Genomic DNA, 22,851 nt, shown 5'->3' with positions numbered 1-22,851 from the left:
CATCTTTGTTTGTATGTGGTGCTGAGGATCGAACCCGGGCCGCACGCATGCCAGGCGAGCGCGCTACCGCTTGAGCCACATCCCAGCCCCTGTTACTTATTTATTTTCAAAAGTGGAGTCACATCAGTTTCTCAGCTTCTTCTCTGGTTTTCCAAGGTGCATGGTCTACAGCTCTGTTAGCCAAGGCCTGTCTCTTGTCACAGCCCCTAGACGTAGCCCCCTCCCCCATCTCTCTCTGAGGGTGGGAACCAAGTCTAGGTCTTCTTCTGTTGGTTATTGTACCCAGGATGGGGCACCAAGCCAGTGGGCAGTCAAGTTCAATGAGTACTTGAGAGAGAGAGAGACAGACAGAGAAAGAAACAAACAGAGAGAGAGAGGGAGAGCGAGAATATGTGTGTGTGAATGGCCTGACTTGGCTAGAGGCCCAGGCCAAGGAGACAGGGAGAACATCTAGAAATAGCCCTAGGCCAGGCCTGCTGCCCAGATAGACTGACCGTGTGGGAAGGTGGGGCCCAGGCCAGGCTGGTGAAGACAGGAGGGGATTGGGCAGGCTGTGGCCCTGTTGCCTGGGCGCCCAGGCCCCTGGGCCTGTTAGCTAAAGGAGACCAGCCCTGCCTAACTGTTGGCCCGAAGTCCTGTGCTCAGACCTCAGTGACCCTCAGTGACCAATGAGTATTTCAGGCTAGGGCTGAGCATCACCTGTTCCCTTGGCCCCACTTGTAGGGCAAAGGGGAGCCTGCCAGCCTACCCACGGATGAGGGTGCAGGTTTAAGGCAGAGACACTGGAAAAAATTTGTCCTCTTTCCACTCTGCTCCACTTCACCTCTGCCCCATTTGGAAATGCCCTTTCTGAACCATGAGTGCCAATGCTTCAAGGACCAAAGAGATTGCCTGGCCTTGTCCTCTACCATGGGAACAAGGGGAGACCTGTCCAAGGCAGAGCGCAAGGCAGGGTGAAGACTCCCATGGGGAAGCCGGTGGAGTGGGGAGCAGCAGCTCACCCACCGTGCAGCCTCCAGAGCCCGTGGGCCTGGAGTTCAAATTCTGGTTCTCATCTGTAAGTTGGGGACAGGTCCAGTAGCACCTGCATTACTAGGTCATTATCAGGATCACGAGAATTGAAAGACAGAAGGCTGCTCAATCCAGCACTTGCACTTGGTAAGCGCCTAGCAAAGTTAGCATTCATGGTGGGAGGGGAAATCTACCAGCAGCTACCAGTGGTCCAGGCCCCGCCTCCCTTCAGCCCCCGCAGTCCTTCATCAGCTCTTATTTATTTCTGCAGTACTGGGGAGTGAACCCAGGGCCTCAAGGGTGCCAGTCAAGCCCTTTACCACTGAGCTACACCCTCTGCCCCAGACCTTCTTCAAATTCGGCTCTTCCCCTTGCTACCTAGTGTCTTATCCTGGACCTCAACACATCCCCCAAGACCCCAGGAAAGCCCATACCAGGCTGACAGCCCTGGCCCCACACCTGCTTCCTGGAACAGACCTGGGCTGACTCCTGAGTCAAGATCCACTCCCTGCCAGCCCCTTGCTATGGCTTGCCAGCTCGCCTCACCCACGGACACACAGTGGTCACCTGTCCTCACCAACCAGGCTCATCAGGCCTCCTGGAACTGCCTACATCCTTCCAGAATCTTGGGCAGGCTGTTCCTGAACAGAATGCACTCTGCAGTTGACCCCTGGGCCATCTGTCTGGTGCCAGGATCGGGGATAGAGCCATCGCGGGGGCTGAGGGGTGGAGGCCATGCCACATGGCACAGGGGCACGTGAGGTGCTGCTAGTGTAGCATCAGGTTTACCTTTCTAATTATAGTCTGTGCAATTTAATATCAGAGGTTATTTGGATTTCTTGCAAAAGCAAATTTACACTTGAAGAGGAAACTAGTCAGCTTCAAGTCTGGGACCTAGATACATACTCCCTGGAAACAGCTCTGTCGCTAGAGAATGTTGCCTTTGAGCTACACCAAGCATCCAGCTCTCACCTGGGAGGATTTGGGGTCCCACCACACACTGGTGTCCTGGCCCTGGATGGAGTGAGAAGAGGACAGGAGAAAGGATCCTCTGCAAGCAGGAGAGCTGAGAGTAGTGGGAGGTGGGGCAGAATTTTCAGAGAGAAAAACGAGGAGGACAGGGCCTTGCTTTGGTCTGTAAGGACCCTTCATCTACCACCACACAAATACTTGCTAGGCCCTGTGTACAGCAGAGAGCAACACAAACCTGTCTAACCCTAGAAGGGCCTCAAATGTATCAGCAAAGACATACTCTGACCCCATCAAAGCAGGATAGGTATCCAGACAGGGAGATAGAGACACCCAGAGACAAGACAGTTAAGCGAACAGTAGAAAAATCTATAGAGTTAACTAGGCGCTAGGCAGGAAGAGAACTGTAGGTAGATCAGGTGTGGGGTGGCACATGCCTGTTGTAATCCCAGTGACACAGGAGGCTGAGGTAGAAGGATTGCAAGTTCCAGGCCAGCCTCAGCAATTTAGCAAGAGTTGAGACCCTGTTTCTAAATAGAAAGAGCTGCGGGCGTGGCTCAGTAAGAAAGAAACATATGTTTCTTGGAAGGTACAAAAAGGTCAAAATGAAAGAATAAACACTTAAGGGGAAAAAAGTCTGAATGCAGCATGAGGAGCTTGGAGAGGCAGGCTGCAAGGGCCTGCAAAAGGGAAGTGCAGCTTGTGCCCAGGCAACACAAAGAGGTTGGAAAGGAAACAGCCCACGCTCCCAACTCACCCTTGTCCTCTCAGAGTCCGTGGGAGGCCAGCGAGGCAGGGACCCTGGTGTGTGTTTTTGTTTGTACACTTTTTATTGGTGCAGATAGCCGTGCGACATGATGGGGTCAGTTGTCACATATTCACACACATCCACAATCTAACAATATAATTTGGCCAATATCCTGGTGTTTTTGACAGAGGAATAAACTACACTCAGGGAGGTCATGACTTGCCCGAGGTCACCCAGCTGGAATATAAGTAACGAGGCAAGACTGGAACCCAAGTGAGTCTCTCTCCAGAGAACCTAAAGCTAGAGAGGTAGCTAGACGCCCTCCCTGCCTCATTCCTTATACAGAACACGATTACCTGCTAGGTGCTCTTTTGGGAGCAGGATTTCAGTACCAATTTAGGTCAAGGAACCGGGTGAGATCATGCTAAAGAATCGGGGCTTTATTCTGTCAGCAACAGACAGAATAAACATCTGGTTAGGGCTGGGGGGTGTAGCTCAGTGGTAGAGCATTTGCTCCCCATATACAAGGCCCTGGGTTCAATCCCCATCATTGCAAAAATAAATAAAAACCAGGGGCTGGGGTTGTAGCTCAGCGGTAGAGCACTTGCCTAGCACGTGAGAGGCCCTGGGTTCGATCCTCAGCACCACATAAAAAAAATAAATAAATAAACAAAAATCAAAAATAAATAAATAAAATAAAGGTACTGTATCCATCTACAACTAAAAAAGAAATTCTTTAAAAATAAATAAAGAAAGAAACACAACTGGTTCCTGGGCAGGCAGGTTGCCCCTCCAGCTCCTGAGCTGCCCCCTCCCTCGGGGCGGAGCGTCCAGGGCCTCTGTTCCCCTTCTAGGCAGCAGGCTGCCTTGGGCAGCGGTTTCTCAGAAGTGTTGAATAATAAACCTGTACCTGCTGCCATCGTTTGTCCTCTCAGTGTCCCACCCCCACAGTGACTCGTGAGGAAGATTTCCTAGAAACAGCTCTGTCCCCAGAGAAAGCTGCCTTTGAGATACAGATTACACCAGGCACCCAGAAGTCCAGTTCTCACCTGGAAGAATTTGGGGAACAAGGAAGCAGATTTCCTAGTGGCAGAAGGAACGTCCCTCCACCCTCTGTGGCTGCAGCCCCTCTAAACTGTGAGAAGGAACAGGGGTTGCAGCTTTCCTATTTGCCCAAAAGACCAGCATAGGGCCTGGCCTTCGGGTAGTTCAGGAGTAGTGCAGTGGACAGGTTATTTAAAGGAACAGAAAGGGAGCGGGAGGGAACTTATCTGCAATGTCTAATGTCCTCTCCATGACCTCAACAAGAAGTTGGCCAAACACTGGGAGCTTCTTTTTGATTCAGGGTCTCAAAAGTACTTGGCTCATTCAACTGTCCTAGGGAGGAAACCTGGCAGAGAGAGAGAGAGAAAGGAATTAGTATTTGATAATTATTCATGTTAGGTTTTCCATTTATTCTCTCTCTCTCTCTCTTTCTCTCTTTTGGTACTAGGAATTGAACTCAGGGGCACTGGAGCACTGAGTCACATCCCAGTCCTATTTTGTATTTTATTTAGAGACAGGGTCTCACTAAATTGCTTAGTGAAATCCCGTTTCCTGGATGCTTTTGCTGAGGCTGGCCTTAAACTTGTTGATCCTCCTATCTCAGCCTCCTGAGCTGCTGAGATTACAGGTGTGTGCCACCGCACCTAGCCTTATTCTCTCTTTTAACCCTTGTGACAACCCCAAGAAATTGAAGGCCTTCCTGCATTTGAAGGGGAAAGAAGATTCAGAAGAGAAAGGGCTTGCTGCAGATCTCTAGCTAGTAATTGATAGGCCTTGGATTCAGAATCCAGGCGTCTTTTTAAATTGCTGAGGCTGGCCTCGAACTTGTGATCTTCCTGCCTTTATTCTCCTGATTAGCTGGGATTAGGAGCATGTGCCACCACAGTGTCCTGCTTGAAAGAGGCCTCTTTCTAAGGAGAATGTGTCTGATATTCCATGCACCAAGGGAGAAAGAAGTATGGAGGGTGAAGAACAAAGGGTTATGAAAACCACCATGGTAGGCAGAGTCAGAGATCTACCACCCTTACCAGAAAGAGAGAAAAAATTCCAGTTGCAGGTCTTAGTGGTGGCATAGGGCAAGGTGGAGATGGTCAGCACCCGCTGACTTAGGTCCTGAAGGGACAAAAAGAGGGTCTCCACCTGCCCGGATCAGTGGACCCTCCAGCTCTGCTTCTTTGGCTCCACCTCTAAACTCTTTCCCATGCCAATAGCACAGTCCTTAATGGAGGCACCCAGATGGCAAGGGAGGGTCCAGGAAATAGCTGAAGATGCTGAGCAGGCCTCCCTCTTCCCCCACCCATGGCCCCACAGATCATCCGGTGCTGCGGGCCCATCTCATTGGCTCACTCCTCCTTACTCATCTCTCCCCTTCTCCATCCTCGTAGGCTGTGGTTGCTGTGGAAACACAGAAGAGTGACATCAGCATAGGGAGCCGGCTGGAGGGATACTGCTCTTGGCAAGCACTGGTTCTGCTGCCTGCCAGATGTTATAGCCACATCTGGATCTGCCAATAGCAAGAACAGGAAAAGGACAGGACTCACACATACCCCTCCCAAGACTGCTGTGAGCATAGTAGGGCAAGGAGGATGCAGGTACTCAGAGTGGGGAGGAGAGCGCTGTACATACTTCAAAGGGAGGATGAAAAATTTCTGGCATGGTGATTGTTCCTATAATCCTAGTAACTCGGGAGGCTGAGCAGGGTTTCAAAGTTCAAGCCAGCCAGGGCCATTTAGCCAGACTCCGTAGAGGGCTGGGGATGTGACTAGGCGGTAGTGCACCCCTAGAATCAATTTCCTGTAATGAACATCACACACACAGAGTCAGAAAGAAAGAGGGAGGATGAAAATCAGCAAAAGGAGGATGGGGTGTGACTTAGGAGTCAAACTTGGTGACATGGGTGAGAGCACGGGTAGCTCATGTGGGGTTTGTCAGAGTGCCTCAAAACCCAAGCTAGACCTCTTCTGTCCGTCTTCGCAGCTGTAATAGTTTCTAGTCTTGTCTCAGGATAAAGAAGTAAGGAGTGGGGCTGTGTGGCTCAGTGGCGGAGTGCTTGCTTAGCATGTGTGAGGCACTGGGTTCAATTTTCAGAACCACATACAAATAAATAAATGTCCATTGACAACTAAATATTAAAAAGAAGTAGTAGTAGAAGAAGAAAGGAGAAGCAAAGAAACCTGCCTTGGGTGACCGAGCAGGGGAGGGGCAGGGTTCAGACTCTTAGGTATCCTGTATCATTCACCAAGAGAATAAAAACCATGTATCAGCCAGACACCATGGCTGTAATCCCAGCTGCTTGAGAGGTTGAGGCAGAAGGATCCGGAGTTCAAAGCTGGCCTCAGCAAAAGCGAGGCGCTAAGCAACTCAGTGAGACCCTGTCTCTAAATAAAATACAAAATAGAGCTGGGGATATGGCTCAGTGGTCAAGTGCCCCTGAGTTCAATCCCCGGAACCCCGCCCCCCCAAAAACAAAACAAAACAAAAAAAACCCATGCATCAGGAGTGAATATTTATTTAGTGAATCATGCTTATCATTTTAAATGTGTTCTTCTTCCCCAAACACCTCTATTTCAAAGATGAAACAGAACCTCAGAGTGACTTAAGTGAATTGCTGAAAGGCCATAGACAAAATCCAGTGGAGTCAGGATGAGGACACATCTTTCTGTGGGCAGTTGCCAACCCAGCTGCAGCCCTCCCCCACTGCAATGTGCAGATCACTTAGGGAAATGGCTTGGGGACCTGGGTGTCTGTCCACTCAGTGCTTGAGAAAGGAGGCCCATGGGTGGGGGTGTAGCTCAGTGGTTAAAGAACTTTCCTAGTGTGTGCAAGGCCCTGGGTTCAATCCCCAGCTTGCAATAAATAAACATAAATAAAATGGCCACTAACCCTACCCACACTTAAAAAATAAATAAGAGGCCCTATGTCTAAAGGCTGTATGACCTTGAAGTGAGGTCACCAGGGCTCCATGCCGAGCCCTGAGGCCTGTTCCTATAGCTTTGGCATAAATGGGCCTCTCAGTCTTCTGGCAAGTCCAAAGGAATCAAGGCCTTGGTGGGTGAGGGAGAGGCCTCTTCCTCCTGGGCCTTCTTCCCAGAACAGCCAGGGGAAGGGAAGAAGAGATTTCCACTTGGAGAAACAGGCCCAGGGAGGAAGATCTGCCCCATTATAGGTGTGTGGCAGAGCTGGCCAGACCCCAGGGCTCCTGCTTGTCTACCCTGTGTACCCTGTGTGCCCTTCTGCAGTTCATTCCCTCCTGTGCAGGGCCTTTCTACTGGGAATTCACTCACACCTCTCTTGGGGGCAGGGCGTGGTGGGGTGGGGGGCAGGGTTGGGGAGGGAGCCTTCCCTGAGGCTCCAGGTCAGGATCAGGACAGGCCTCCTATCAATTCACCACACCTAGTTGAGTGACTGTTCCCCAAGACTAATTACTTGAGCATGGGTCCTGGTTCCTGTTGTCTCTCTCCACAGCAGTTCCCAGCACAAAGCAAGTGTGTGTTTGTTTTATATTTGTATTTGTAGATGGACACAATACCTTTTTTTTTTTTTTTTTTAGTTTTTTATGTGGTGCTGGGGATCAAACCAATGCCTCACATGTGCTAGGCAAGGGCTCTACCACTGAACCACAGCCCCAGTCCAAAGCAAGTGTTTTAATAACTGCTGAATTAATGAATGGGTTCCTCTGAGATTCCATTGTTCATCCGCAAAAAGGGAATAACGTCTACTTCAAGGACTTTGTTTACAAAGTTCAACGTGACAATGTACTTAAAGAATGCTACAAACATCAATATAAGGAGGGTCTTTTCCATATAAAAAGTGCTTTGTAAACTGTAAAGTGCCGAAACAACCGCACAGTGGGCTCTTTAAGGGAGGTGCCCAGGAGAGTGTTGGCAGGCTGGTGCCAGGTCAGGGAGGGCTGCGGGTTTCAGGCAGGTGGGGGAGGTGTCTTTGGGCCGCGAAGAACTTCTCAATGGACAGAATTTCTGAAGGTGGGTGAAGGGAATGACCTGAGCGCAAGCTCAGAGGTCACCGGAGGGTGGGGAGGAGTTGGGTCGCCGGAGGAAAGACGCCGGCGAGCGACATTCCGTAGGGAGGGGCAAGCACGTGTCGGGTGGGCGCCCGGAAGGGTCACGCTTTCTCCCGGAGCAGGTGAGGACGCAGGGACAGGTCAATCACCGACGGTGCCCACGGTGACTCTCCGAGCCCCGCCCCTGGGCAGTGGGAGGCGGGTGCCAGGCTTGCCATCTGGGCTTCAATTCGCTCCCCATTACAATGACCTTGTCCGTTGCCCCTCTGAGCTTCTGGCTCCTCACCTATAAAATAAAGACCAAGATGCCGGGGCCACCGGAGTCAACCAGCTTTCCCCAGCGGGGTCACCGGGCAAGGGCGAGTTTCCTTTGTCCTCTAGTCTCATCTCGGCCGCAGGGACAGGGGGACGGACGCGTCGATGGCGTGCGCTGTGGCTCTCGGGCCGGCGGGGCCCCAGCGCTTCCATCTCAGATTCCGAAGAGCGCCCTGAAGCCAGGGAAAGGAGCAGGTGTTGCCAGCGTGGGGATGGGACTCCGCGGCCGGGGCGGGGCTGACGCCGGCGAGCCGGGACCAACGGCCGGTCCCCTCCCGCCTGGCCGGTGGGGGAGGGGCGCCCAGCCCCCAGGCGAGCAAGCGCTGGCCCTGGGCTTCCTATTTCGGGAGCCGGGGGGCGTGGGCCACTGCTCATCATGTGATGCCAGGGCTATTTAAAGCGGCAGCTCGGTCGGCGAGCCGCAGTCTCGGAGTCTACAAGCCTTCCATCTCTGGCTGCTTGCTTCTCAGCCTAGCCCAGCTTCACCATGGTGGACGCCTTCGTGGGCACCTGGAAACTGGTGGACAGCAAGAATTTCGATGACTACATGAAGTCACTTGGTGAGCGAGCAGCCAGGCTCTGGATGCCGGCTGGGAAGGGGCTTGCCGCGCACCTAGCTCGGCACCGCGCTCTGTTGCTCTGGTTTCTTGTACGCCGGACGCATCCATTCCTCCTGGACAAGGTTGGATAGCCGGGCTCAGAGGTGGCAGCCTGGGCCAGGGCGTAGGGAGGCCTGTTGAGTTGGGGCTTTCATGGTCCGAACCTGCCAGGGGTCTACCCGGATAAGGAGGGGCAGGGAGGAGGCCGCTGTGTCCTTCGATGATGTCAGGCAGGGAGTCGCTTTCGAGGAAGAGGGGTTTATGACCTGGAGTTGGGGGCAGGGTTTGGGTAAGAGCACTGATCCAAGGCCCAGGGTGAGCCTGGGGAGAAAGAACGGGAATGGGTGGCACAGAAACCGGAGGAGTCTGAATCTGGAAAGGGAATGGGACAGATAGTGTACTGTGGCCTAAAGAAGTAGGAAAGACCGAGGAAGAGATTGAATGAGAAAAATCAGTGAATATGATATATGTAAGAGGTGAGACAGAGACAGAGACCCTGGCACAGTGAGCCACAATCCCCAACCCTGCCCTGATGTATTAGGGAAAAGGACTGTCCCAGGAGGTACTTTCTCACCAATCTGGCATTGGCTTGCAGTGATATGTAACCAAGTCTTAATCACCATCAGTGAGCCTGATGGTAGGGTGGGACAAGAGGCCTGTCTCTGCCACCTGTTCAGTTCAAGGGACAGTGTGAGAAAGTCTTTGGACTTCTGGGATGCAGCAGAGAGTTCTACCTGTTGAAGGGAGAGTCATTGGTCTAGGAGGGTATGGAGAACTGTGTGATTACAGAATGGGGAAGAATAGTTTCAAAGAATCCTACAGGTAAGGACCCTGGGAAAACTGAGGCCAAGATCAAGTAGAAATTTGTCCTATAAATTCCACAACTGAGTTGGTAAGAAAACCCAGGACTTACAGCTCTATAACCCACAGTTCTTCCCACTACCCTATAGACACTGGGAGTGAGAGGAACTGCTTATCCAAAGACTGAGCTCAGCCCTTCCTTTGCTAGTTTGCTTAGATGGAGGTGATAACCTTTCTGTGAAATTCTGGGCTCTGATCTAGCCCACCAGGCTGGGACAGGGAAGCCTGGGATGATGTTCATGGTTGAGCTAGGTTCCATGCCTTGCTTCCAAGGAAGAAGGGCTGCTTGCAGCAGATAGGCAATGGTTGTATGTGGGGGTCCCTCTCAATCTTTGCTCCTAGTCCTCCCTTGGAGCAGGTACTAAAAGTGTGGCTCTTGAGGTCAGAGCTCTCAGTTGCACCTACTCTGTCCTGGGGACATGCCTAGTGACTCCAGGAAAGCAACTGTTGTTCAGAAGAGAAACACAAGGCCTCACACAGCTGTTGGGGAATCTGGATTGCCCAGGTTTAGTTCCTCTTCCCAAAGCAGACATTTGGGCCAAAGGCCTGGGTCCTTGAAACTGGGCTGCAACAAGCATATCACTCGTTTCCTTCAACTCGGCCAGAAGCCAGGTCTCCCTAAGGACCTGTCATCTTTGGGCAGGTTTTGTTTTTGGGTGCTAGAGATCAACTCTGGACCTGAAACATACTAAGCACGTGCTCTAGCACTGAGCTATGCTCTTAACTCATGACAGCTTCTCATGTTAGAGGGCTGAGATTCTATTTATCCTGCTTTTCTCAGATGAAAGCCTGAGGCCCACTGAAGAAGGGAAAGATTAAAAAAAAAAAAAAAGAGTTGGAGTCTTGCACAGTTGGTCTCAATTCCTGAACTGAAGTGATCCTCGCACTTCAGAGTTGGAGTCTGGGGCTAGTGTTGTAGCTCAGTGGAAGTGTGCTTGCCTAGCATGTGTGAGGCACTGGGTTCGATCCTCTGCACCACATGTAAATAAAATAAAGGTACACTGACAAGTAAAATATTTTAAAGAAATCTAAAAAAAAAAAAAAAAGTATTGTCCATCTACAACTGGAAACATTTTAAAGAAAGAAAGAAAGAAAACAAAACAACACCTCAGCTGCAGGAGCTAGTTTTGGCTTCATTTCCTTTTCTTTTTTTGTGGTACTGGGGACTGAACCCAGGGGTGCTCTATCACTGAACTATGCCCTCAGCCATTTTTCTATTTTTTTTAAAGGTGGACACATCTTTATTTTATTTTTATGTGGTGCTGAGGATCGAACCTAGTGCCTCACACATGCCAGGCGAGTGTGCTACCACTTGAGCCACATCCCCAACCCATTTTTCTATTTTTGAGACAGAGTCTAAGTTGCTGAGGCTGGCCTTGAACTTGCTAATCCTCCTCTCTTCCAAGTCAGTGGGATTACAGGCATGAGTCATCTTAGTTTCTTGTGTCTCAGTCCCACACTCTATGTCCCTGGATAGGTCCTGAGCAAATAGCTTCTGGTTGCAGTGACAAGGCCCACTTCTGCACTAGGGAGTATAACTGGCCTGACTCACTCTGATACCAGGAGGTAAGGCCAAGTCCTTCAGTGGCCAGGTAGGGTGGGCTGGCATCAGTAGAACTGCAGAGTCAGTCCCTGCCCCTTGTGCCCTAGACCAAGGGTTCTCAGGAGGCAAAAAGGCCCAGCTTAGTCCCACTGACCACAGGCACAACTGGTAGCCTTGGTGCATACGTTTGTGCTGGCAGAATGGCATAGTGGGACCAGTGAACAGTCTGGGAGTCTAGAGCAGTCACTTGCTCTTTGTTTGACTTTGGAGAAGACACCACACAGAGCTCTTTGTTTGACTTTGGAGAAGACACCACACAGAGCCTCATTTGTAGACTGGGAACAATAAAACCTACCCTTAGGGCTGTTCCAAGCATTAAGTAAAACAACCTGTGTAGAACATGTACAAGGCACACTGCTTCCAGCAAGCACTATGTACTCAGGTACATTAGAAAACCAGACACCACTTCACTACCCTGGGTTGCCTCCGGCCTCACCTCTGCCTTGGGGGACAGCTCAGCACAGGCTGCTGGGGGCAGCTGGGCACAGCAGTCATGATCAAAGTTCAGTAGCAGAAGGACAGATTCCAGGAAAGCTACAACCTGAAGGGATGAAGGCTTACCCTAAAAGTTCTGTGTTCTTTTGCTTGTAGGACACTTAGGACTTTGTCCAGCACCCAGGGAAGCCATGCATAGGCCAGGAGAGTCCCCATAGGACCTCAGGCTAGGAGTCAGGAGATGAGTTTTTCTTAACTCATTGTGGTTACCACTTTAGGCTTCTCCCAAGTCTCCTAGATTTGTACCTGATTCCTAAATCGGTTGTGTGGCCACATTTGGGGGATAAGAGTACTAATGCTTCTCAGGTTTCAGGGTAAAAATTTCCAAAGGTGGAAAATTCTTGTTCCCAGGGCTTTGGAAGCCAAAGTCCACTTCACCTGAGCTTGAGCTACTCAGGTGTCCTGGAGGGTCGCCTGGTGCTGTGTCTTGGGAGGTGGCATGGAGGAGCAGATAAGTAAGCTCTGTAGTGAAACATTTAAGGCTTCAACTTCAGGTTTGTGATCCTGAGCTTAAACTCCATCTGTGTTTACATCTTTAGAGATACAGTGTAACTGTTATCAACCCTGCAAGGGGGCAGGAAGGACTGAATGAGGTACAGCAGTACTTACCACATGGTATACTTGGTACCTTATTATTTTTGGTACTGGGGATTGAACCTGGGGTATTCTAGTACTGAGCTACATCCCCAGCCCTAAGACAGGGTCTTGCCAAGTTGTTGGAAGGTTTCACTAAATTACCTAGTCTGGTTTCGAACTTGTGATTGTCCTGCCTCAGCCTTCCAAGTAGTTAGGATTACAAGTGTGTCACCGGGCCTGGCTACCTGATACCTTATTCCAAACTCAGTTCTGTCACTGTCTTTCTATGGCATGCCTGTTCCTTATATTGGGGTTAAATTTGTCTGCTTCACAGCTAAAAGGAAGACTGAATTTTTAAAAATAATAATGGGGGCTGGGGATGTGGCTCAAGCAGTAGCGCGCTCGCCTGTCATGCGTGCGGCCCGGGTTCGAACCTCAGCACCACATACAAACAAAGATGTTGTGTCTGCTGAAAACTAAAAAACAAATATTAAAAAATTAAAAAAAATAAAAATAATAATGGCAGACAGATACAGCAGCAACACCTGTAATCCCAGTGAGCTGGGAGGCTGAGGCAGGAGGATCCCAAGTTTGAGACCAGCTTTAGCAATTTAGTGAGGACCTGTCCCCAAATAAAAAATAAAAAGGCTGAAGATATGGCTCAGTAGTCAAGTGCCTCTGGCATAGAAGGCCACACAAAGACTTAGGTTGATCCTGGTCTAAGAATCATTCTTTGAGCTTGTGCAGTGCCTCTCAGTGGCAGCTCATATTCTCATAATCTTCCCCTGGCCCTCAGGTGTGGGCTTTGCTACCAGGCAAGTGGCCAGCATGACCAAGCCCACTACAATCATCGAAAAGAATGGGGACACCATCATCTTAAAAACACAGAGCACCTTCAAGAACACGGAGATCAGTTTTCAGCTGGGGAAGGAGTTTGATGAGACTACAGCAGATGACAGGAAGGTCAAGGTGAGTCAGGGAAGGGGGCATGGGGAACAAGGGTACTGAGACCCTTGTCATTGCACCCCAAGGGGCAGGCTCTTATAGGCAACTTGCGTGACACAAGGTTTCATAAAGCCTGTTCAGTGCTGGATGGTCCTAGGTGCTAAATACATATTAGTTCTGTCCACTTGTTTTCTTTCCTCCCTTCTTGGGACTCAACTACCAGCTGCCTCTGGGAGTGGGCGGCACAGAGCCAGAATGTTCTGACCTCAGTGCTCCTTCAGTTCCAGCTGGGTGACCTTGTGCAAGGTATGCCATAGCACTGGGTTTCTTTCCCCTTCCATAGATGGAGGAATTAAGTGGCCGTGGCTGTGATCTGAAGTGCTCTGGGATTGATACACAGGATAAACCAGGGCCCTCCACTAGTAAGGTTGTCCAGGCCTCCACAGCTAAGCAGGCAGCTGGGAACAAGAGACTGAGACCTATCCAGATGTTCCCTCTTCTGCAACCTGTAACTCCCAGGCCTGGCCAGTGACCCTGAAAGTGTTTCCAGTGTGGCCACCTGACAGGCAGTTAGAATGGTGTTCTGAGGTAGCCACTCAGCTGTCATGGGTGTTGTAGTGTCTTCCCACAGTCTTAACTCCCTCTTCCAGAGGGTGGGTAGCAAGCATCTACCCCCCAGTCTCAGGTCTCTGTTACCCCATGATGGTTTTGTCTTAGCAGCTTGCCTCAGGATTCCTAGCTCTGGACCAGGCATGGGAGAGAAATAAGGGGCTCCGACTTCTAGGGCTCTACAGCAGTGTCCTCTTCACCAGTACCCTAAAACACAACTTTTCAGCTGTTTTCTCTTTCTCACAGTTGCCTACAGGAAGAACAGGGTAGGGGCTGTTTTCCTTGCAAAGGGAGAGGAGTTAAAGCCCAGTGCAGGATTGCACAGCAGGCTGGCAGCGGAGCAGGGGATGTTGCCCTAAGAAAGAAGCTGACCTTGGAAGGTCATGGCCCCACCACATACCACATCCCTACCTCCTTAAGCTTGCCATATTCTTGAGGGGCAAAAACCCCATTCAAACACAGGGATGTGAATGTGAGGGTCAAAAATAATCTGCTCTGAGTGGGCAAAATACTCAGGAGGGATGAAAATGAGGAGTAAGGTGGGCTACAGACAGCACAGCAAGATAGAAGCAACCCAAACACATAAATATGACCTTCTCATCTCCTGCTGAATCTTGCTCAGCAAGGTTTCCAAGTCTGGACTATAGCCCCCAAATTCCTAGAGAAGAGAGACCTGGGAAAGTTGCCAAATGAGAACCAGCTGATGCAGGCTGGCAGCACCCAGAGGACTAAGTGGGCCTTTGAGCCAGGGCTGAGGAACACTCCAAGGACAACCAGTCCTAGGACCTTGTAGTTGCTGCCCTCTTGTCAGCTGAAAGGGATCACATGATGTGGACTGAGAAGAGAAGAGGGAAGCCTAATACTCCCCATCTAAGGGTATTTTAGGCACTGTGATGACCACGACGAGAAAGAGGTCCTCAGAACTCCTCCTCCTCAGCCAGTCTTTGTCAGGAATATGGACAGGTACATGTCTTCTGTATCTTGGAGGAAGCAAGGTTGTGGACATCACATAGCAAACAGGATAAGTGCTTTTCTTTCTCTTTCCCTTTCTTATCCTGTTCTTCAGTCCTGGCTCAGATCACTGCTCAGGCCTCTACCCTTTTTCCACAGTCCACTGTGACGCTGGATGGAGGAAAACTTGTCCACGTGCAGAAGTGGGACGGGCAAGAGACTACACTTGTGCGGGAGCTAAATGATGGGAAACTCATCTTGGTAAGATGGGCAAGTGTGGAGCCTTAGCTAACTGATTACTAACCTGTAAAAAGCCAAGGTCATCCCCAGGAGCCATCAAAGCTGGGATAGGAGAGGCAGAAGAAAGGTCACAGCTTTGGACTCAAAAGGTCTGGGTTTAAATCTGTTTATAGGCTACATGACTTGGACAAGTCACCTTCTCCAAGTGCAACGATAAAGTGGGTATTAATAACCACCTACCTTTTAGTGTTTCTGGGAAGTCTGAAAGAGACTGGGTACGCACAGCAGAAACCCTCATCGGGAGGGAGGAAGATAGCAGATGCTCCATAGCCCAAGAGGAGATGGGAAGCAGGGCCAATTTGATTCCAGGCTCTCCAGGATAGACTCCCATTTCCTATCAAAGCATTTCCTTCCCTCTCCTCTCTAGTGTTATGCTGTCACATGCAGGGGCAGCCTGGTGACTGGTGGGGGCACTGATGGACAGCACAACCCTTTCTTCCCCATTCCAGTAAGACCTCCTCTTAGAGTTAGTTCTAGGTCTGGACTCCTGCAAGTACCTGATTATTGCCTGGGTAGAAAGTAGCAAAAATGGCTGGCAGATCTGTTTAGACAAGCTTGGGGGCTTCACTTGGAGAATGTACCCTTGAGGGAACTCTTCCCCCAGATTCCGGGCACAGATAGCAGCCACTGGGATCTCTACCTTCTAACTCTGCAGGGCCTCAGGTTCTTACCTCAGCATCTTCACTGCAGACCTTCCTGGGGAGCATAACTTGCTACCTTCGTTCTTGCACTTAACATGGGGTCATTCTTGAATTCAGAGTTAGGAATGAAGTTCCTAGCTTTGGTGGGAATAGCACATACAGGACCAAATACTCACTGGCTGTTCAGACTATTGTGAGGCCATGGGCTTGCCTCTATGACACCAGACTGGTGGGGATCTGGCCCTGCCCCAACTTAGGGAACTTAGGGGAAGAATGGAGAGTTGGTAGCTTAGCACAGCCATTCCTCAAGTATCTCTGGTCATTTTTATTCACCTATTTATCTACTATGTGCCAGGCACCATCTTACCCATAAGGATGAAGGAAGCTGAATGATGTAAGAAAAAGAGAAACAAATTGTATCTTCTTTTAAGAAGATAGAGGTCTTCTCCTGTCTGACTCTCATCTTTCTTTCCAGACACTCACCCATGGCAGTGTAGTGTGCACTCGCACTTACGAGAAAGAGGCATGACTCACCAGCACTGTCACTGACTGTTCCTCTGTCAACTGGCCACCCCTGGACTCAACACCACATTGCCTCATTTTTTTCCTCTGGCATTTTGTATAAACCTACTTTGGAGAATTCTTCTGGGATCAGGTGACACCAGCCTGGATCCCCAGTTTCCATTGTGTATGTATGTGTTTCTTTTCTTTTTTTTAAACTGTATCCAATATGCTCTGAAGTCAATAAAGCAGAGCAGAGGCCATGCAGTTGCCTCTGGTGATGTGGTTCTGGGAGTCTAAGTTTCCCCAGGTGTCAATGGGCAGAAATAACTGCTTTAAGGTCACTTGAAACACTGGATGCAAAGCTAAAATGGACAATGTCAGGGACATTCAATGATGATAGCTGCACCTACATCTTGCCTTGACATTGCTCCTCCCTGGGTCAAGTCACCTATTCCAGTCATTGGAGCGTTGACCACTGAACTGTCACCCCTGGCCCATACTGCACTGAGTACTTTCTTTTGCCTGGCTTTTTGTGGGATGCTGTGGTTTCTCCCTTCCCAGAGTACAAGATCACAGGATCCAGGCTTGGGCTACTGTGGGAGAAGATGACCAATGGCCAAGATGACTGCCTAAGTTCTCATTATGCACCAGGCTAGTACTCAAGGTTATAAATTCTTACTGGTTCTCTAATCAACTCTGGGAAAATAGATCATCTGATCATTACAGAAGGGTTTATAAGTGATCATCTAAGAAAGCTGTGGCCTGCTAGTACCTCTAGCTTTGTACCAGCCCTTGGCTAGGCTTCTCTCCAAGGTCTAAGGGAACATATTAAATGTTTTTCTATCAACTAATGCAGATTCAGTTGACTTTAAATCTGTTATGTTAACCAAGAAGAAGGATTATAAGAATAAGAACTTTGAGCAGGTTTCAAACCAAACACATTTCCATTTAGTGCCAGGAATTTAAGCAGAGACCTGAAGTGGAACTAGCCAAATCATACAGTAATAAATAGAAAGTAGAGCAATCACCTTGGCTTCATATGTCTGGTTCAGTGGTCTGTTGGAATGTCATATACAAGATAAGTCAAACTGCAAATGACTGTTTTATGGCTGTGGTCACTGGCTGTCACTTCTAGCTTAGTAGAACCATACTAGGGAATGGAAAAAGTGAGCACCACTTCTTACCACGTTCTCCCTCTTGCTGCCAGTTTCCCTCTGCTTCCCCGTAGGCAGCATAAACTAACTCATCGCCCAGTTCAAGACAGACAACGGGAAGGCACCAGTCACTGTTCAGATACAGCCAGGCTCTCACCTCCATAGCAGTACTTGTGGCTTTAGCCTTGACTCCTATAAAGGAATCCAGCTCTGGCAGTGGTAGCTGAGGAGGATAAACAGACCTCCTGCTGAATGAAAAAAAAAATAGGGTGAATGAATGGGTGGGCCTCAGGGGTCAACTGCTAAGGGATCAGAAGCAGTAAAGAAAGAACTCATTCAGGCGGCTGCTTCTGACCTGTAACTCCCAAACCTGCTTGCTGCATTCCCATAGATGTCAACGGGGTGGGAGGCAATATTCTCACTATTGAGTCTTTTCAGGAGCCAGAGTTCAAGGCACAAAACTCCTGGTTCCTTATTCTCTCAACCACCCGTCCTCTTTTCTATTCTCATTCCTTGTGCTTCTTCTTATGCTTCTTCTTCTTTTTCTTCTTCTTGGCCGCCTTGCTGTCTTTTGATGTGTGCTTTGCTCTCTTGCCTGTATCACTCTCAGAGTCTGAGCTGTCGGAGTCAGATGACTTCTTGTCTCTGTGTTTCTTTTTCTTCTTTTCCTAAAAAGAAAAATTTTAAATTCAATATTGTGCGTGTATATTTGCTTTAAAAAAAAACTCACAGCTGGTAATGAAGGAAGCTATTTAATAAGTTAGAAGACAATAAATAAAAGCAATTAAGTAAAAAAATAGCCAAAACAAGTGAAAGAACCAAGACAATACAATATCTATTATAAATTCCAGTATATATAAAACATACATATGTTTATTTTTAAGTTTTTTTTTTATATTTTTGTGGTACTGGGGATTGAACCCAGGATCAATCTATGGCGAGGCTATATCCCCAGTCCTTTTTATTTTGAGACAGGCTCTCACTAAATTGCCTAGGCTGGTCTCAAACTTGTGCTCCTCCTGCCTCAGCCTCCTGAGTAGCTGGGATTGCAGGCATGTGCCACTATGTTGCACTACATGTGCACATTTATACATCATACATATATCCAGTATACACAGAAAACACTGGAAAAGACCCCACAACTGGTAACACTGGTTATTTCAGGAATGAACTCAAGTGGGGGGAGGACGGAGTTCCTTTATTTTTTGGTTAAAAAAAAACAACCATCTATCACTTCCTTTTCTTTCTTTCAGTACTGGGAATTTAACCCTGGGCCTCATGCATGGTAGGCACATGCTCCACCACTGAGCTATTTCCCCAGCCTTTTTATTTTGGGTCTTGATAAAGTGCCCAGGCTGTCCTCTAACTTGCAATCCTGCAGCCTCAGCCTCCTAATGGGATAATGACATGTACCTCCATGCCTGGCTCTATTACTTCAATTTTTAAAAAAGTAGAGGATATTAGAACTGAAAGAGATCTCTAGAGATTACCTAGTCTATCTAGAGACAGTGATTCACCTAATATCACAAAATAAAAGATTTATTAAGAGTTGTCTCCCAGGGCTGGGGATGTGGCTCAAGCGGTAGCACGCTCGCCTGGCATGCGTGCGGCCCGGGTTCGATCCTCAGCACCACATACAAACAAAGATGTTGTGTCCGCCGAAAACTAGAAAATAAATATTGAAAAATTCTCTCTTTCTCTCTTCTCCCTCTCTCACACTCTCTCTTTAAAAAAAAAAAAAAAAAAAAAGAGTTGTCTCCCAGTCTGTTTTCTGTTAGACTCTGTTGCCAAGAAAAAAAAAAAATCCCTGCCATCAAGGAGCTTCTGCCTGCTCTCCTTGAATATCTATCATGTTTAACTTTCACAACAACCTTGCAAGAGTATACTGATAAAGAACTGTCCCTAAACTAGACCCCCCACCCCACCCCTCTTCCCCCGTACACACCATGCTGCCAAGAGTAACCAGTACAAATCCACACCAGAGATGGAAAGCAGGCTCCTAGGCTTCTATAGGGAAGTTGAAGCAATTTAAGCATTACCTATGTCTTTTCCTTTAGTAAAGTTTTTTTTTTTTTTTTTTTAGTACTGGAGATTGAACCCAGGGACACTTTACCATTGAGCTACATCCCCAAATCTTTTTTTATATTTTATTATCCCCATCTGCCCCCACAACCCCCTTTTTGTACCAGGGATTGAACCCAGGGGCACTTAACCACTGAGCTACATCCCCAATCTTTTTTTATTTAGAGACAGGGTCTCACTGATTTGCTTAGGGCCTCACTAAGTTGCTAAGGCTGGCTTTGAACTTTCGATTCTCCTGCCTCAGCCTTCAAAGTGAGTACTGGGATTACAGGCATGCTCTACTGCACCCAGCACCTTATTAAGGTTTCTAAAAGTGGAAGAGACCATGGGAGGAAAAAAGGGAGAATACAGAAAAGGGTGAAGCCACTGCTCCTCTTGCAGGCTTCCAAACAACGTCCTGAGAGAAGCTGGCTGTGAGATCACAGTGAACTAGGTGTTCAACCTAGACCCAAGAAGTTAGTATTCTGTAACCTTGGCCAGTCATCTCACCTCACTGAGGCCCAGCCTCTGCAAATGGAAAACAGGTAAGAACAGTACTTATGTCACATGGATGTGGTGATTTAATGAGACAGTTATCTATGGCTTTGAGAAGTTGGAAACCACTTGTCCCAGATCACAAAGGCAGGAATGGGATATGCATATGGATGATGTGAATGAAAATCTCCTGAGTTATCCTATGTGTAGCACAAGGACCCCTCTTCCTATAGAATTATGGGAGGCATCATGGTATGATGAATGATTTTAAAGTAAGAATTAAATTCAAATTTTAGCTCTGCCACTTACTATGTCACTTGAATTGAATCTCAGTTTTCAGTGAATTAGAAATAATAAGTATCTTGAATAAGAATTAAATAAACTCTAACTATAGTGCCTGTGCCTGATTTGTTATGCCTAGGTAACCAGCAGTGTGTTTTTCAGTGCTGAGGATCAAGCACATGGCCTTTGCACATGCTACACAAGTGCTTTACCACCAAGCTATAGAATTATTTTTCTCTTATTTCAGAGAACTACCAGAATGTTCTTATAGTCTGACCAAGTGATTATAGCAGATGAGTCAAGTTGTAAAAAGAGGTTAAATCAAAACTCTTTCTTGGTAACTCCAATGGAGTAGTGAGTACTTACAAAGCTCCCTGGACCCACTATAACAAGCATGGCTGGGAAGAGCTGAGATTTAGCCATCTGATGGTTTGGCTTATGGTGCTGCACCTTCCTGGATGGCAAGACCACACGAGTCCATCATAGGATAGTATGGGCTTGGGAGTCTCACGAGTGTCTGCTCCTTATGTAGGGTAGGGTCCTGGGCAAGTAAGTAAGTAAATACAGTCTGGCACCAATTCCCTCTAAGCCTGGCCCAGTCTGGGTAAGGAAATAATAATACTGTCTTGTTAAAAAGCACTACCAGCTTCAAGTTTTTTGTTTTTGTTTGCTTTTTCCCTCTTATGGTTCTGGGGATTGAACCCAGAGGCACTCTACCATTGAGCTACATCCTCAGCCATTTTTATTTTTTATTTTGAAATTGGGCCTTGCTAAGTTGCTGAAGCTGGCCTCAAACTTGCAGTCCTCCTGCTCTGGCCTTCTAAGTCACTGGGATTATAGGTGTGCACCACTGCATACAGCTTGTTTCAAAGTTTTTAGTTTCTAATCATCATCATCATCATCATCTGCCGGGGTCAAAATAAATGATTTTTTTTTGAGATGGTGTCTCAATATGTTACCCAGGCTGGACTTTATAACTGGCAATTCTCCTGCCTCAGCCTCACAAGTAGCTAGAATTTTAAGTGCATGCCACTATCTTCAGATAAAACTCATGAATTATTATTCTCATTTTACAGATGGAAAAACTGCAACTCAGAGAAGTAAAATGAGTTCACCAAGGCTAAAGCAACAAGAACATTGTCTTTTCTAACAGAGTTCGACAGTATTTCTACTTTACTCTCAAGGACACCAGTTGAGAAGGGAAGAATCACTAGAGAACCCTGGCAAGCTGGAACACAGGCTCTAGCTAGTGAAGACTGGGGAGATGGTCTTCTCCTAGACCTCAGTCTCAATGCCAAAATGCTTTTGCAGCCTGAACAAGACAACCAAGGCTCCAGCAACTGGTGTCTTTTTCACTAGTCATCCCTAAGCAAGAGAAGAACAAAAGAACAGTTACTTCAGAAGCTGGAGTTTAGCAGGAAAGTTGAGAGTTTGGTGGGGGAAGACCTAGAGGGCTAAAAGCTGCTTCTGGTCCTGGACTGCATTCAAGTACAAAGGGGAACAGAGAATAAAGAGTAAGCTGAGCATGGTCTTACAGGTCTGTAATTCCAGTTATTTGGATGGATGAGGTAGAAAGATGGCAAATTTGAAGCCAAAATGGGAAATTTAGTAAGACCCTGTCTAAAAAAAAAAAAAAAAGATAAAGGGTGTGTGAGTCCACAGCTGACAAGTAGGAAGCACTGGAAAGAAGCCACTGCTCAAACATCTCTGAGACTCTCTCGAGGTAAAAACCACATACTGGTTACCAGAGCATTTCCTCTATAGTCTTGAAACAGGAGAGCAACAGCCCAGTGTGAGAGAAAAACAAAAATAAAAGCAAAGGGCTGGGGATGTGGCTCAAGCGGTAGCGCGCTCGCCTGGCATGTGTGGGGCGCTGGGTTCAATCCTCAACACCACATAAAAATAAAATAAAAAATAAAGATATTGTGTCCATCTAAAAACTAAAAAATAAAATAATAAAATAAAATAAATAAAAGCAAAGACTGAGAAAGGGGAATAACAGCAGTAAGCATTTATACAGTATATAATTTTCTAGATGCTGGGTTGGGTACTTTGCACATATATCTCATTTAAACCTTCATCAACAAATTTACCAGGTGGGCATAATTATCAGGAAAAGAAATTGTAACCTCAATAAGGATGACTGAGATGAAGCAACTGGCATAGGTGGTAGCACCTGGACATGACTCAGGCTGAGTCCCAAAGCAGATGTTTTTAGTCCTGTCTGTGTTAAAGGCAGCACCTAACAGCTGGAGGTGAAAGACTTGTATACTGAAAACTACAAAATGTTACTGAAAGACATTAAAGACACAAGGGTGAGGGGTGTAATTCAGTGGTAAAGCATGTGCTTAACGTGCAAGACCCTGTATTTGATCCCCAGCACCATAATGAAATAAATAAGAAAATAATTAATTTAAAGGCCCAAATGGAAGACTTGATATGGTTAAGATGTTTATTCAGGGGATACATATGTAGCTCAGTGAAAGAGCTCTTACCAAGCATGCACAAGGCCCTGGGTTCAATCCTCAGTATGGAGGAGGGGAGAAGGGATGTCCATATGTTCCTCCTACCCAAAGTGATCTACAGATCACTAGCTGTTTGACACTTCACACACTGCAACGCCTATCAAAATCTCAATGATTTCTGTGTGTATGTGAGTGTGAAACA

General features: G+C 47.8%; 2 protein-coding genes across 2 annotated transcripts in view; one reads left to right on the top strand and one right to left on the bottom strand.

The window, feature by feature from the left end:
- Positions 1–8,515: 8,515 nt before the first annotated feature.
- Positions 8,516–16,452, top strand: Fabp3 (fatty acid binding protein 3). Its single transcript, XM_027937470.3, has 4 exons — positions 8,516–8,668; positions 13,039–13,211; positions 14,907–15,008; positions 16,164–16,452. Exons 1-4 carry the CDS (start codon positions 8,596–8,598, stop codon positions 16,215–16,217), a joined length of 402 nt encoding a protein of 133 aa, XP_027793271.1. The 5' UTR covers positions 8,516–8,595; the 3' UTR covers positions 16,218–16,452.
- Positions 16,453–17,117: 665 nt separating this feature from the next.
- The window catches only part of Zcchc17 (zinc finger CCHC-type containing 17), a 50,265-nt gene continuing 44,531 nt past the window's right edge, over positions 17,118–22,851 (bottom strand). Inside the window, exon 8 of the mRNA XM_027937469.2 lies at positions 17,118–18,014. Within this exon, the coding sequence (XP_027793270.1) occupies positions 17,853–18,014 (162 nt within the window). The 3' untranslated portion in view covers positions 17,118–17,852. The remainder of the gene's footprint in view (positions 18,015–22,851) is intronic.

The sequence above is a fragment of the Marmota flaviventris genome, chromosome 10, assembly GCF_047511675.1.
Source record: "Marmota flaviventris isolate mMarFla1 chromosome 10, mMarFla1.hap1, whole genome shotgun sequence".
In the NCBI taxonomy this organism is placed as follows: Eukaryota; Metazoa; Chordata; class Mammalia; order Rodentia; family Sciuridae; genus Marmota; species Marmota flaviventris.
This window is presented reverse-complemented; position numbering and strand designations above follow the sequence as displayed.

What these genes read in the sequence shown, in the direction of transcription:
- Fabp3 (XM_027937470.3), top strand. Translation starts at nt 8,596, where the DNA reads ATGGTGGACGCCTTCGTGGGCACCTGGAAACTGGTGGACAGCAAGAAT. An exon ending in TGACTACATGAAGTCACTTG is followed by an intron (nt 8,669 to 13,038) that starts GTGAGCGAGCAG and finishes CCTGGCCCTCAG; the next exon opens with GTGTGGGCTTTGCTACCAGG. An exon ending in ATGATGGGAAACTCATCTTG is followed by an intron (nt 15,009 to 16,163) that starts GTAAGATGGGCA and finishes CTTTCTTTCCAG; the next exon opens with ACACTCACCCATGGCAGTGT.